The sequence below is a fragment of the Bombina bombina genome, chromosome 4 (assembly GCF_027579735.1).
Source record: "Bombina bombina isolate aBomBom1 chromosome 4, aBomBom1.pri, whole genome shotgun sequence".
NCBI classification, from domain to species: Eukaryota; Metazoa; Chordata; class Amphibia; order Anura; family Bombinatoridae; genus Bombina; species Bombina bombina.
Genome location: NC_069502.1, coordinates 261189993 through 261205379, shown reverse-complemented (window position 1 = coordinate 261205379; position 15387 = coordinate 261189993). Strand labels below are relative to the sequence as shown.

General features: G+C 36.3%; 1 protein-coding gene across 4 annotated transcripts in view; it reads right to left on the bottom strand.

The window, feature by feature from the left end:
- DGKD (diacylglycerol kinase delta) overlaps positions 1-15387 on the bottom strand; it is a 202331-nt gene that overhangs the window by 114476 nt on the left and 72468 nt on the right. For all 4 annotated transcript variants that reach the window (XM_053709934.1, XM_053709937.1, XM_053709936.1 and 1 more), the window contains exons 5-7: positions 15021-15153; positions 10872-10978; positions 10670-10795 (exon numbers count right to left, since the gene is read on the bottom strand). In XM_053709934.1, the coding sequence (XP_053565909.1) occupies positions 10670-10795; positions 10872-10978; positions 15021-15153 (366 nt within the window). The remainder of the gene's footprint in view (positions 1-10669; positions 10796-10871; positions 10979-15020; positions 15154-15387) is intronic.

Here is a 15387-nt window from a genome sequence, read left to right as displayed (position 1 = left end):
CGGATGACACCAGTCTGGCCATAAAAGGAAGTGCAGGAAATGAGCAGCATCACACGGTATGCACCAGGGTCAACAAGAGAGGTGAGTAAAATGGCTGCCAGCAGCACATGGCAAACAGATCAAGGAAAAAACCCTGACATTAACTTTAAATTACAACATCCCTATCTTAATATAAATTAAAACTTACCTGTAGAATTAAAATAAACTAATTTTAAATTGTTAATGAACCTACCCTAACTATTATACTAAAATTAAATTAAACTACCAATTAAATAAACTAAATGACATATTAAAAAAACCTAACCCTACTAAAATTATTGAAATATACAATTAAACCTTATTAAAAGTACTAAATTAATAATGGCATTGGTATGGGCATTGCCCTTAAAAGGGCATTTAGCTCTTTTACATTGCACAGACCCTAAACTAAAAATAAAACCCACCCAAAAAAACCTAAAAAAAAAACACTAACATTAACCCCAGACGATCCACTTACAGTCCCGCTTGAAGGATCCATTCAGCAGGCGAAGTCATCATCCATGTTCAAATGAGACAACAGAATTTCAATAGCTCTCATCCTATTGGCTGATTTGAACAGTCAATAGGATTTCAGAAGCTCGCCTCCTATTGGCTGATTTGAATTTAACACTCAAATCAGCCAATAGGAATGCAAAGGACGCCATCTTGAATCGCGTCCCTTGAATTAAAGATTCAGTTTATGGCGGCGACCGTAAGAAGAGGAGCACCACGTCGGATGGCTTCAGGATGGACCCGCTCCGCACCGGCTGGATGAAGATAGAAGAGGCCGCCTGGATGAAGACTTCTTGCCACATGGATTATGACTTCGCCGGCTGGATGGATCCTTCAAGCGGGACTTCAAGAACTGTAAGTGGATCGTCGGGGGTTAGTGTTAGTTTTTTTAAGGGTTAAGAGCTAAATGACCTTTTAAGGGCAATACCCATACATTCAGGGCAATGGGTAGCTTAGGTTTTTGTTAGAGTTAGGGTTTTTATTTGGGGGGGTTGGTTGGGTGGTGGGTTTTACTGTTGGGAGGTTGTTTGTATTTTGTTTTACAGGTAAAAGAGCTGATATCTTTGGGGACATGCCCCACAAAAGGCCCATTAAGGGCCATCTGTATTTTTTTGTTGGCTAGGGGTTTTTTTATTTTAGGGGGGTTTTTTATTTTGAAAGGGCTATTAGATTAGGTGTAATTTATTTTATTTTTGATCATTCGGTTTGTTATTTTTCGTAATTTAGAGTTTGTTTTTTTGTAACAGTTTTTTTTGTAATTAAGTACTTTTAATAAGGTTTTATTGTATATTTAAATAATTTTAGTAGGGTTAGGTGTTTTTAATATGTAATTTAGTTTATTTAATTGGTTGTTTAATTTAATTGTAGTATAATAGTTAGGGTAGGTTAATTAATAGTTTAAAATTAGTTTATTTTAATTCTATAGGTAAGTTTTAATTTATATTAAGATAGGGATGTTGTAATTTAAATTTAAAGTTAAGGGGTTGTTAGGTTTAGGGGTTAATAACTTAATTTAGTTTTTGGTGATGTGGGGGGCTGACGGTTTAGGGGTTAATAGTTTTAGTTAGTGGTGGTGATGTGGGAGGCCAGAGGTTTAGGGGTTAATATGTTTATTTAGTGGCGGCGGTGTCGGGTAGTGGCGGGATAGGGGTTAATAACTTCATTTCGGTTGCGGCGGTGTTGGGAAGCAGCAGGATAGGGGTTAATAACTTTATTTAGGTTGCAGCGGTGTCGGGTATCGGTGGGATAGGGGTTAATATCTTTATTTAGGTTGCGGTGGTGGCAGGATAGGGGTTAAACATTTTAGTATAGTGGCAGCGTTTAGTGAAATGGTGTAAGTAAAGTTAGGAAAACACGAATAGCAGCGTCATCAATGACTGTTAGTTAACAACAGTCCGATGCTCATCGCTCCGTACTTGGTGCGCGAATGCAAAATAGTTGACGCTTTGATAAATATCCCCCTATGTATTGAGCTTTAGTTTTCCAGACAAATATGAGATAACGAAGCAAGTGTGTGTACACAAAGTAATAACATGATGAGATCTGATATTACCTGAAGCTCAACCCATTGTAATAGCCTGTGGTTTAAAAGCACAAAACCAGCTACTTCATATACAGAAATAAATCTGAAAATGCAATTTCTTATACATTTTATACTCTGCAGCTGGTATAAAAAGTCAATGAAAATACATTAATATAAAAACAATTTTACAGTGTACTGTCCCTTTAATATGTAGGTTGAAACACAATCATTGACAGAAACAGATGTGTAGGAATAAAACTGGGTGAGGAAAAGTCAAACTCTGCTAACAAGGTGAGGTTGCTGAAGTCAGTTTAATGTGGTCAAACAACATGGCAACACTGAGCAAAGCAATAAGACACATGGTATTTATGCTGCATTAGCAAGGTCTCTCCCAAGCAGACATTTCAAGGCAGGGGTTTGCAGATGTGCTGTCCAAGCTCTTCTGAAGAAGCTCAAAGAAACGGGCAAAAGCTGAGGACCGTAAATGCAGTGCTTGACCAAGGAGACCTAGAGCAGCAAATGAAAGATACATCATGCTTACTGTCGTTCACAATCGGAAGATGTCCAGAAGGGTCATCAGCTCAGAATTGGCAGAAACCAGTGGGGCCCTGGTACATCTACTGTCAGAGAAGTCTGGTCAGAAGTGGTCTTCAAGGAAGACTTGTGGCCAAAAAGCCATACTTCCGACGCGGAAACAAGGCCAATTGACTGAACTATGCACAAAAACACAGGAACAGGAACATGGCAGCAAGTGCTCTGGATTGATGAGCCAACATTTTACATTTTTGGCTGTAGCAGAAAGCAGTTTGTTTGCCAAATGGCTGGTGAACAGTATAAGAATCAGCATCTGCAGGAAACAGTAAAGCAAGGAGGAGGTTCCTTACAAGTTTCTGCAAATGGATTTGGTCAGATTTAATGTTGTGGCATACAGGCAGATACTTATCCATTATGTAATACCAAGAGGTATGCATCTGACTGGACCCAAATGTATTCTGCAGCATGACAACCACCCCAAACATACAGCCAAAGTCATTAAGAACTATCTTCAGCGTAAAGAAGAAAAAGGAGACCTGTAAGTGATGGTATAGCCCCCACAGAGCCCTGATCTCAGTATAATTGAGTTTGTCTGGGATTACATAAAGAGACAGAACTGAGGCTTCCTAAATCTAAATAACAACTGTGGTTAGTCTGCCAAGATGTTTGGAACAACCTACCCGCCGAGTTCCTTAAAAAACTGTGTGCAAGTGTACCTAGAAAACTTGATGTTTTGAATGCAAAGGGTGGTCACACCAAATATTGTTCACTCACTTTGCATTTTGTTAATTGGTAAAAAATAAACTTATTAACATTTTTATTTTTTAAAGCATTCTTACTTTACAGCATTTTTTCCCACCTGCCTAAAAAACTTTTGCACGGTTCTGTAATATTAGAATGAATTACTACAGTGGAAAAAACAATGGCTGTGAATAATATAGCAGGTTTATAAAATCTGGAGTTCGCACAGGAATTGCAAAACACAATTTCAGAATTGAATAATGGAAAAGGGGTCAAAATAAATAATGAAACTATACTGTATTTTATTTTTTACTACACATAACATTTTATTTCACAATCTCAACATGTTTAATGTCCCTTTAACATACTTTTAAACTTAATGGTCATTATTTTAACGGAAATAATAATAATAAAATTAATTGAATAAAAATATATTTTTTAAATCGCACCCCTCTGCCCACATGCACACCTCTTTGACCAATGTGGTCATGTATCAGAATATCTTCCAGTTTCTTTAGGTGGGAAAACAAGCATGTTCCTATTTTACAAAGACCGATATAATATACTACCTTGCATGCTGACATTATAAGATGTGGACTTAAATGATACAGTTATTCAAACGTGAATATCTAAATTTACGTTTAATCTTCATAGACCACCTGTCTGGAGCTTACTTTTATTTTTTTTAAGCTGCAGCACAGAAATGTTGTCAAATCACAAACCTATCAACTGCACCATTCATCTTAATGTAGCATGTTTCTGAGCTGGATAAAGTAGCCAGAAGTTTTAGCCAGCACAGGTGATGATTAAGGTGAGCGGCGCAATTGATCAAGCTATGATTTTACAACCCTGTGGTGAGGCAAACAAAAAATAAAAAATGTATTAACACACTTGAATTTACAAGCTGCGTAGTGTCCATTTAAGGCAGTGTTTCCCAAACCCAGTCCTCAGGACCCTTAACAGCCACATAATCATTGTATCCTAACTAGAGCACAGGTGAAATAACATAATTTATGTAAAAACTTACCTGATAAATTAATTTCTTTCATAGTGGCAAGAGTCCATGAGCTAGTGACGTATGGGGATATACATTCCTACCAGGAGGGGGCAAAGTTTCCCAAACCTCAAATGCCTATAAATACACCTCCCACCTCACTCATACCTTAGTTTAACGTATAGCCAAGAAGTGAGGTGTAAAAAAACAAGGAGTAAAAAGCATTAAAAAGAGGAACTGGAAAAATAATGTGCTTTATACTAAAAAATCATAAGCACAAAAAATAGGGTGGGTCTCATGGACTCTTGCCAATATGAAATAAATGAATTTTTCAGGTAAGTTTTTATGTTTTCTTTCATGTAAGTGGCAAGAGTCCATGAGCTAGTGACGTATGGGATATAATACCCAAGATGTGGAAGTCCACGAGTCACTAGAGAGGGAGGGATACAATAAAAACAGCTATTTCCGCTTAAAAATAAAATCCCCAAAAATAATTGTTTTCTTAAAAAAAATTCCAAAAAATTTAAATCATAGGCACTAGAATCAAACTGAGACAGCTTCCTGAAAACACATAAAAATGGTAAAATAAAGTAAATAAGTGCAAAGAAGACCAAGTTACTGCTTTGCAAATTTAATCAACTGAAGCTTCATTCTTGAAAACCCAAGATATGGCGACTGATCTAGTAGAATGAGCTGTAATACGCTGAAGCGGAGACTGCCCCGCCTTCAAATAAGCCTTGTGAATCTAAACTTCAACCAAGATGTCAAAGAAATGGCAAAGGATTTTTGACCTTTTCTGGAACCAGAAAAAATAACAAATAGACTAGAAGTCTTTCTGAAATCTATAGTAGCCTCAACATAACATTTCAAAGCTCTTACCACTTCCAAAGAATGAAAATACCTATAAGAAGTATTCTTAGGATTAGGACACAAGGAAGAAACAAAAATCTCCCTATAGATGTTGTTAGAAATCACAACTTAAAGAAAAAAAAAATAAAAACAAAGTCCGCAAAACAGCTTATCTTGAAGGAAAATCAGATAAGAAATAGAGCAGACAATTCAGAAAACTCTTCTAGCAGAAGAGATAGCCAAAGAAATAACACTTCCTAAGAAAGTAGATACAAATCCAAAGAATGCATAGGCTCAAAAGAAGAGCCTGCAAAATCTTAAAATCCAAATAATTGAGACTCCAAGAAGGAGAAATTGATTTAATAACAGGCTTGATACAAATCGAAATCTGAACAAAACAGTGAATATCAGAAATCTTAGCATTCTTTTTATGAAATAAGACAGAAAGAGCATAGATTTGTCCTTCAAAGTATTTGCAGACAAAACCTTTATCCAAACTATCCTAAAGAAACTGTAAAATCCTAGGAATTCAAAAGAATGCCAAGAATAATCATGAGTGGAACACCATGAAATATAGGTATACCAAACCCTATGATAAATCTTCTTTGAAACAGACTTACGAGCCTGTATCATAGAAATAATTACTGAATCAGAGAAACCTCTATGACTTAAGAACTAAGCATTTAATTTCTATGCCTTCAAATTAAAAGATTTGAAATCCTGATGGAAAAATGGGCCTAGAGACAGAAGGTCTGGTCTTATAAAAAATGACCAAGGCTGACAACTGAACATTCAGACAAGGTCCGCATACCAAAACCAGAGAGGCCATGCTGGTGCTATCAGAAACACATAAAATTGTTCCAATATGATCTTAGAGATCACCCTTGGAAGAAGAACCAGAAGCGGAAAAATGTAAGCAGATTGGTAAAACCAAGGAACTGCTAGAGCATCCATCATTTCTGCCTGAGGATCACTGGACCTGGAAAGGTATCTGAAGTCTCTAGTTCAGAAGAGAGGCCAACAGATCTATTTCTAGAAGACCTCACATCTATACAAGTTGAAACAAATACATCTGGAAAAGGAGACCACTTCCCTGGATGTACAGAATGATAGCTGAGATAATCCACTTCCCAAATGTTTACACCTGAGATATAAATCGCAGAGTCTTGACAAGAGTTGGATTCCGCCCAAGAAAATATCAGAGATACTTCTTTCATTACTAAAGGACTGTGAGTCCCCCATTGATGATTGACATATGCCACTGTTGTGATATTGTCTGAAAATGAATGTAAAGTTCTCTCTTCAATAGAGAACAAGCCTGAAGAGCTCTAAAAATAGCATGGAGTTCTAAAATAGTTATTGGTAATTATTGGTCTCTTGAGTATTCCAAACCCCTTGAGCTGACAGAGATCCTCAGACCCCCCCCTAACCTATTAGACTTGCATCTGTTGAGATCACAGTCCAGGAAGGACAAACAAAGGAGGCCCCTTGAACAATAAGGTGATGGTTTAAACACCAAAAACTGAGAGAGTTAAGTGTTGGGATTTAAGTATATGAACTGTGATAGCTGAGTATAATCCCTGCACCACAGGTGTATCATACAAAGCTGTAGAGGTCTCATATGAAAATGAGCAAAGGAGATTGCGTCCGATGCTGCAACCATGAGACCTAAAACTTCCATGCACATAGCCACTGAAGAGAATGATAGAGACTGAAGGTTTAGACAAGCTAAGACCAACTTCATTCGTCTCTTGTCTGTAAGATAAAAAATCATGGACACTGAAACTATCTGGAAACCTAAAAATGTAACCTATGTCTAAAGAATAAAGAAACTCTTTGGTAAATTGATCCTCCAACCATGTCTAGAAGAAACAACATTTAGTTGTTCCGTATGAGATTCTGCTAAATGAAAAGATTGAGCTAGTAACAAGATATCATCCAAATACCACAATACCTTGCTCTCTGATTATAGAAAGAAGAGCACAGAGAACCGTTGAGAAAATTCTTGGTGAAGTTACTAGACTAAAAGGAAGAGCGACAAATTGGTAATGTTTGTCTAAAAAAGAGAATCTCAGAAAACTATAGTGGTCTGGATGAATAACAATGTGTAGATAAGTGTCCTGTAAGTCTATTGTGGACATAAAATGACCTTACTGAACAAAAAGCAGAATAGTCCTTATAATCACCATCTAAAAAGTTGGGGACTCTTATAAAACAATTAACATTTTCAGAACCAGGATTGGTCTGAAAAAATAATCTTTCTCTGGGACTATGAATAGATTTGAATCGAAACTCAATCCCTGTTCCTGCTAAGGAACTGGTACAAACACCCCTGAAAACTCTAGGTCTGAAACACACTTCAGAAAAGCCTGAGTCTTCACATGGTTTGTTGAATCATGAGTAAAAAAGAATCTTCCCATGGAAAGTCTTATTCTAAAAAAACCTATTAAAAACCCTTGAGAAACAATATTCTATTAATTTTGGACTGAAACTGTTCAAATGTCTTGAAATAACTTAATCTGCCCCTCACCAGAAGAACTGGATTGAGGGCCGTACCTTCATGCAGATTTAGGAGCAGGATTTTAATCTTTATAAGGCTTGGACATATTTCAATTTGAAGATGGTTTCTAAATAGAGCCAGAGGCATTAGGGGAATGAGAGGTTTTCAGTTCTCTATACAGACAAAAGGAACAAAAACAATTGAGAGCTTTAAATTTACCCTTAAATTTCTTGACTGGGGCCAAAAAAACTCCCTTACCCCTAGTTATAGAGGAACCAAACAAATTATTTCCCTGAAAAGTTAGAAATAATCATTCAGATTAGGACACAATGTCAATATTTCAAGATTTAAGCGATAAAGCTATAAAAGTCAGAATAGCTAAAAATATAGATTTGACATTAAATTTAAATAACATCAAATATAGCAACATAAATAAAAAGATTGTATGTTGAAATAAAAGAACAATGTTATATACTTCAGGATCTAATAACTGCTGAGCTAAACTGTCCAACTAGAAAGTTGAAGCAGCAGCAGCCTCAGCCATAGAAATAGCCAGTCTAAGAATAAAACAAGTAAGAACATAGGCTCTTTTAAGGAAAGATACAGGTTTCCTTAAAGGATCCTGAAAAGAAGTACTATCTTCCATTGAAATAATAGTACATTCTCAAAACTCTAAACTAGCCATAAGTAAAAGATAACAAAAAAAAAGCCAAGAGGCTAGCTCAACTCTAATCAAATAGATATAATTATTCAAACAATCTTGTTAGTATTGTATATAAGAGGTGCATTCTGGGTACAATAATTGCAACAGGAAAGTGGATGACTCAAAATAAGGTATATCCAAAAGACCAGAGGTAAAGCACACTTACTATCTATAGTGATATATATAGAGACAACTCGGGTAATATGCAAAAAATATTAAGTTTAATGTGATCATAAAAATCTAAAACTCTACATGTATGTATACAACTACATAAATAAATATATATATATGCATATGGACAGACAGGACAAACACACAAGACACATGGCCCATCACACAAAAAGAACATTGCTAGCCGGCTAGTGATATAGTGGAAATGCTTTTACAGTTAATTAGAGGAATGTGTTCAGTTCAGTAAAGCACAGATTTTTCAAGCCAAAAAGCAAGCACGCAAGCAATAAGCTGTGATCAAACTGTTCAATAACAATCTTCCATGACAGTGTTAAGCTTAATGGGCAAAGCAAGCAGCTTATAAAAATGCACAGATAGCCAGCATGACAAACGTTCAAAGATTCAAAGATGACAAGTAGAATGCAAGCACCAGGTATAGGTATCCAGATAAGCGTTAGCAGGGGAGGGTTTAGCAAACAGTTCTCCGTGAGTCACAATGCCGTTTGATCCGGTCTCACTTGGCAAGTGTGTTACCTCTCCTTGGTTAAGATTTAATCAGCAGAACGGCTCACTCTACCTTATACCTGGTCAGCAATGCATAATCGAGTGAGGGGATCCCACAGGTCAGGAGCTGCACACCAACGCGTCTTCTTGCGCGTTTCGCTACATTACACTCGCAGTAAAAGATACCAGGTTAAGACCATTCTTAAACAATCATATTACTGATAGCATCTGGAATAGGAAAAACTGAGAAAAAAAATAACAGTAGATGTATTTGTACTCATAGAAACATTATCAACATGTAATAAACAAGTGCCACATAATTGAGCTGAAGAAATAAAATCAGCTTATTTACAATAACACAATAAGCTTTGGTAAAATTGTGTTCAGGCAAATTAGTTCCTAAAGTAACATCAGAGGCAGGATCTGTTTGAGACATCTTGCAAAATGTAAAAGAAAAATAACATTAAAACAAAATATCCAATTTCCTCAAAATAACAGTTTCAGGAATATGAAAAAAAATGCTTACGATAAAATTCTTATACAAAAGTAAAATCAAAAGCAAACATCAAAAAAGAGAGAGACTTAATATAACAAATGTTGGCACCAAGAATGACGCAAACAAAGATTACGCAAATGCAGAGGAAAATACTTTTGGCGCCAAGCTAATAAAATGAAATGACGCGACTCGTGAAATAACAGGCGCAACTTCACGGCAAAAAATTTAGTGCCAAAAATTACGCAATAAAAAGTAGCATTTTTCTTCATCGCAAGCCTAGTTAGCCCACGGAAATTTTGAAAAACAGACTCCAAGTTACAACTAACTGGAACCCTAGGTATGAAAAAAATACCTACAATCTCCCATAAAAATAATTTCCATGCTGAAACTGTTAAACTGCAAAGGGAAATACACAGACCTGACTCATGGCAAATATATACAATATACATTCAAAACTTTATAATATAAAGTGCCAAACATAGCTGAGAGTGTCTTGAAAAAAATGATACCAGTACTGAAACATATCAGCAGAGGTAATGGTAGAGTATAATGTCGATCTGTAAAGGGAGGCAGCAGATGAATCCCTGCGACCGATTTACAGAGAGCCTTAGAATAGATTTCCCATAGGTGAAAACATGGTATCATCAGGCAATACTCCATTCACATCCCTCTGACAAACACTGTACTTTGAGAGGAATTTGGGCTTCAAAATGCTTAGAAGCGCCTATCACAGAAGAAAATCAAGCACAACTTGCTTCACCACCTCCACAGGGAGGCAAAGTTTGTAAAACTAAGGTATGAGTGAGGTGGGAGATGTATTTATAGGCATTTGAGGTTTGGGAAACTTTGCTCCCTCCTGGTAGGAATGTATATCCCCATACGTCACTAGCTCATGGACTCTTGCCACTTACATGAAAGAAAATCAGTTCGCCCTGAGGACTGGAGTTGGGAAACACTGCTTTAAGGCCTGACTGACTCATTGCAGTTTCCAACTGCATTACCGTTGGACAGTGGCGAACCTTACCACCATAAAAACTTAGTGCCCTCTTTTAGATGCAACAAAGACACACACAAAAAATTAGGTGTTGACTATAAGGATATGCAGTTTGATTATTCAATCTTACCGTAGCTTTGCACCATAGACATTGCCAGTCTTGCAGGCGAAGCACACTGCCACACGTCTTCTCGCACACAGTGCATTTAGCACTTACAGGAAGATTACCCTCCAGCCACTGGTGAGGCATTGAAACCTGCAGGGAAATTATAAACTATAAGATAAGTGTTCTGGAAAAAAAAGAAAAGAAAAAGAAAGCATCTATTACTCACCCCATCCTCATCCTCTATAATGTCCTTCCCAATAGATGCCAAAGTTGTCCATTTGCAGTTATTGGTGGCCCGCACTGCACATCGTTTGTGAGATTTAAACTTGCAAACTGCATGAAAAAAATGCATACATTTAAATGTTGCTAAATCAGACATGTGCATGCATTGCTGCAAACAAGGGACAGCTCATTCTCTATTGCATAAGTCAGTGCACTGACTGACTGCATGGTTCTTGCACTCTGTGCACAAACTAACACTTTAAATATTGCATGTTTTTATGCACTGCACACAGCATAAGTTGTCTAAATTGGTGCACTGAGCCAACAACTTGATACATATTTTGCATACAGAAGGGATTGTATAACTTGGCTCAGTGTAAGCAGTTTGTATATCTGCACTGTGTATATATATCCTGACTCTCTGCACTATGCATACAATCTGGTACTTTGTGTGCTTCCGGCTTTGAGTTCTGTGCACATAGTCTGACTATGTACATAAAAGGTGGTTCCAGCCCACAGGACCATAGCAATGTCAAGTTGGGAGAAAAAAACATCAGATTATATATATATATATATATATATATATATATATATATATATAGGATACAGATACATACATAGACACAAAATCTGTAAACATAAGATTTTACTAAAATGTATGATCAATTTATGTGACACATTTCTGAAATAAGGGATCATTTGTTTAGAAGCAGTAACTATAGTAGATAATTCTTGTGTAAATGAGTTGCACTTAATAATCTGTAAAGCAGGAATATTCTGACCTTGTACAAGTCACTGTGTGACAAGCTCACCTTCTCAAATATCTTTCAAAAGAAGAGTTTCTCATAGCAACATAATGCAGCCAACAGAGCAGAGTTATTGTAACAGCCTAGCATTTGTTTCTACTATGGCTATCTAGCCACAGATATACAACAGGCTTGGACACTTCTAATTCCCAGCATTAAAAACCCACAATTTTTAAAAGTTAAAGGGACAGGCTACACCAAAATTGTTATTATATAAAAAGATAGATAACACATTTACTACCAATTCCTCAGCTTTGCACAACCAACATTAATTGTTATATTAATACACTTTATAACAACTTTAAACTTTTACATTTCTGCTTGTTTCTAAGCCACTGCAGACAGCCTCTTATCACATGCGTTCATTCCCATGGAGTTATGCAGGAACCAGCACTAATTGGCTAAAATGCAAGTCTGTAAATAGCCCTGAGATAAGGGGGCTGTCTACAGAGGCAAGAGATATTCCAGCCAAAATTGGAAACCACATGGGTGCATTTCGGTATTGAACAGAAGCAATTTTGTAATATACATGGATTAGCAAAAATGTTTCTACTAAAAGCTATAGCTGTTTCAAAAGTGTGTTTAAAGGGACATAATACTCATATGCTAAATCACTTGAAACGGATGCAGTATAACTGTAAAAAGCTGACAGGAAAATATCACCTGAGCATCTCTATGTAAAAAAGGAAGATATTTTACCTCACAATTTCCTCAGCTCAGCAGAGTAAGTTCTGTGTAAAAAGTTATACTCAGCTGCAGCCCAGCTGCAGGTAAAAAAAAGAAAAAAAGAAATGAAGAAATGAACAGCAGCCAATCAGCATCAGCAGTGCTGAGGTCATGAAATCTTTTACTGTGATCTCATGAGATTTGATTTAACTCTCATGAGATTTCATAGTAAACTTCCTTAGACTGAATAGGGAAATAACATGAGAGTGCACGAGGCTCAATCCTTCGGCTGTCCCGAGACAGACATACTGATTTGCTGCTTAGAAGTCCTTTACAATGGGATGTGGCTACAGAGGAACTTTTGAGGTAAAATATCTTTCTTTTTTACATAGAGATGTTCAGGTGATATTTTCTAGTCAGCTTTTTACAGCTATGCTGCATCACTTTCAAGTGTTTCAACATTTGGGTATCATGGTCCTTTAAGTATGACCAGTGCACCAGCATTTTAAACACAGCAATTGCTCAGAGAGCCTAAGGTGCTTGTACCATCTGGTAATGACTCAATTTGTTAATTGCTGTCATGAAACAAGCCCCAGTGATGATCTGAGCAGCTGCATTATTTAAAATGTGGGGGCAGTGACAATATCTAGCTATGTTTCACTTGCACGCGCAGTCAAAAATGGTAACACTAAAACAGTGATAACTTTTACTAGAAGCATTTTTGCTAATACATGTATATTGCAAATATGTTTCTATTCAAAGATGTAATTAATCTATGTGCATTTAAATTTTGACTGGAATGTCCCTTTAATATAACATGTTGGATGTGCATTTAAATTTTGACTGGAATGTCCCTTTAATATAACATGTTGGATGTACAAAACTGGTGAATGGTATTATCTATCTTTTTAAACAATAAACATTTTAAAGTATACTGTCCCTTTAAAGGAATATGAAACCCACATTTTGCCTTTGTGATTCAGATAAAGCTTACCATTTTAAATAAATTTACAATTTATTTCTATTACCCAATTTGCTTAGTTCTCTTGGTATCCTTTGTTATAAATCATACCTAGTTAGACTCAGGAGCTGGGGGCTAGCTGCTGATTGGTAGATGCATATATATGCATCTTTTCATTGGCTTGCTGATGTGTTCAGCTAGCTCCCAGAAGTGCATTGCTGCTCCTTCAATAAAGGATGGCAAGAGAAAGAAGCAAATGTGCTTAAAATTGTATGCTCTATCTGCATCATGATAGAAAAAAATGGGTTTCATGTCCATTTAAACATAATAAGGTGGGCAATATATTTAATAAAAATATACATTAAAAAAGGGTGGGCAATATAAACAATGGATGCATGATGCATTTTTCTTTATTCATTAGTAAACATTTTTAATTACATTACAGTCTCAAAGTGTTCTGTGTCCCTTTACGGTTTTAAGAGAGCTTTGCACCATAGGTATAAAATGTACTGCAGGTATTGACTTACTACCTGCAGATTAATTCATTTTCTAATATATATATATATATATATATATATATATATATATATATTTATATATATATATATATATATAAATAAATACAATTTTAATGCAATCAAATAATTTTATTATTAGGGACTTATTTAGAACACATTATAAATGCATATTTTTTCACAGTGCCCTGGACCTATTTAATAGGAATAGCACGTTTGTTGCACAAATTATCATGAAATCAATTTGTGCTAAATTATGCCATGAATTAATGCTTTGGATAGCTTAAGTAACATTTATAAACAGCAGATAATGTTATAAAACGTTTTACACTGCCCCACCCAGCGAGCAACATTTTATTTATGGAGAACAATGATTATATATAATATTAAAACTGGTTTATGGTTCTACAGCAAATCCAACACACTATTTATTGTGCTTACCGGTCAGTTCTCCCTTCTCATTAGTCAGCATGGTAATGAAGAATACCTTATCATACTGAAAAGGACATCAACCAGCACTGGTGAAGCATTAAAAAAGGCCATATGTTTTACAATACTTTTTTTTTTTTAGGGAAATAATCTCTGATGTGTATAGCCTCGTCTATTTGTAGTTTTCTAGTCTCTGTGCTCAAATGGACACCAAAGGTAACTCGTATGATATTATACAGTCAGGCTAACTAGACTGCACTAAAAAGCATACTGTACGTACTGTGCCCAACAGGAAATGTAAATATAGAATTATTAGTTGAAATCTAAAAATAGGTAGGCTCATATGATAATTTCTAAGCCCTTGAAGACCGCCTCTTATTTCAATGCATTTGACAGGTTTTCACAGCTAGAGGGGGTTAGTTCACGTGTGCCATATAGATAACATTGTGCTCACGCCCGTGGAGTTACTTGTGAGAGGACATTGGATGGCTAAAATGCAAGTCTGTCAAAAGAACTTAGATTAGGGGACAGTGTGCAGAGGCTTAGATACAAGGTAAGTACAGAGGTAAAAAGTATATTAATCTAACAGTGTTGGTTATACAAAACTGGGGAATGGGCAATAAAGGGATTACTTATCTTTTTAAACAATACAGATTCTGGTGTAGACTGTCCCTTTAAGGAAAAAGCAAACTTGGTTTAGTGATAATAATCTCACTTTATCTAACAAAGAATGAACAGAGTCATATTTATCTGTGGGAGGGGGAACCCCATCTTACCTTCACAAGAAAGGCCATGCGAGGTCACTCCAGATAGGGCATCCCGGCAAACATTACAGTAAGTGGGTCGAGCGTGTGAACAAGCGTACCAGTTGTGCATTCCTGAAAAGTGGTCCATGCTGTACTGGGCAGACTGTAAAGCAGGTAAAGATGTGTCTATATAATTCAGCAGGTAATACAGATGCACAAGCAAGCCTGCTAATAGTCAGCCGGTTACATCAGACTACAAACCCCAGGCACCATGTGTAGTATTAGAAAGTAACAACGCTAACTAGCACATTTAGCTACAGACAGCTCATTACATGCAGGTTTGTCTTTTGCTTTCAAACTGATTAAGCAGCAAAACTGAAATACTTCACAACCAAAT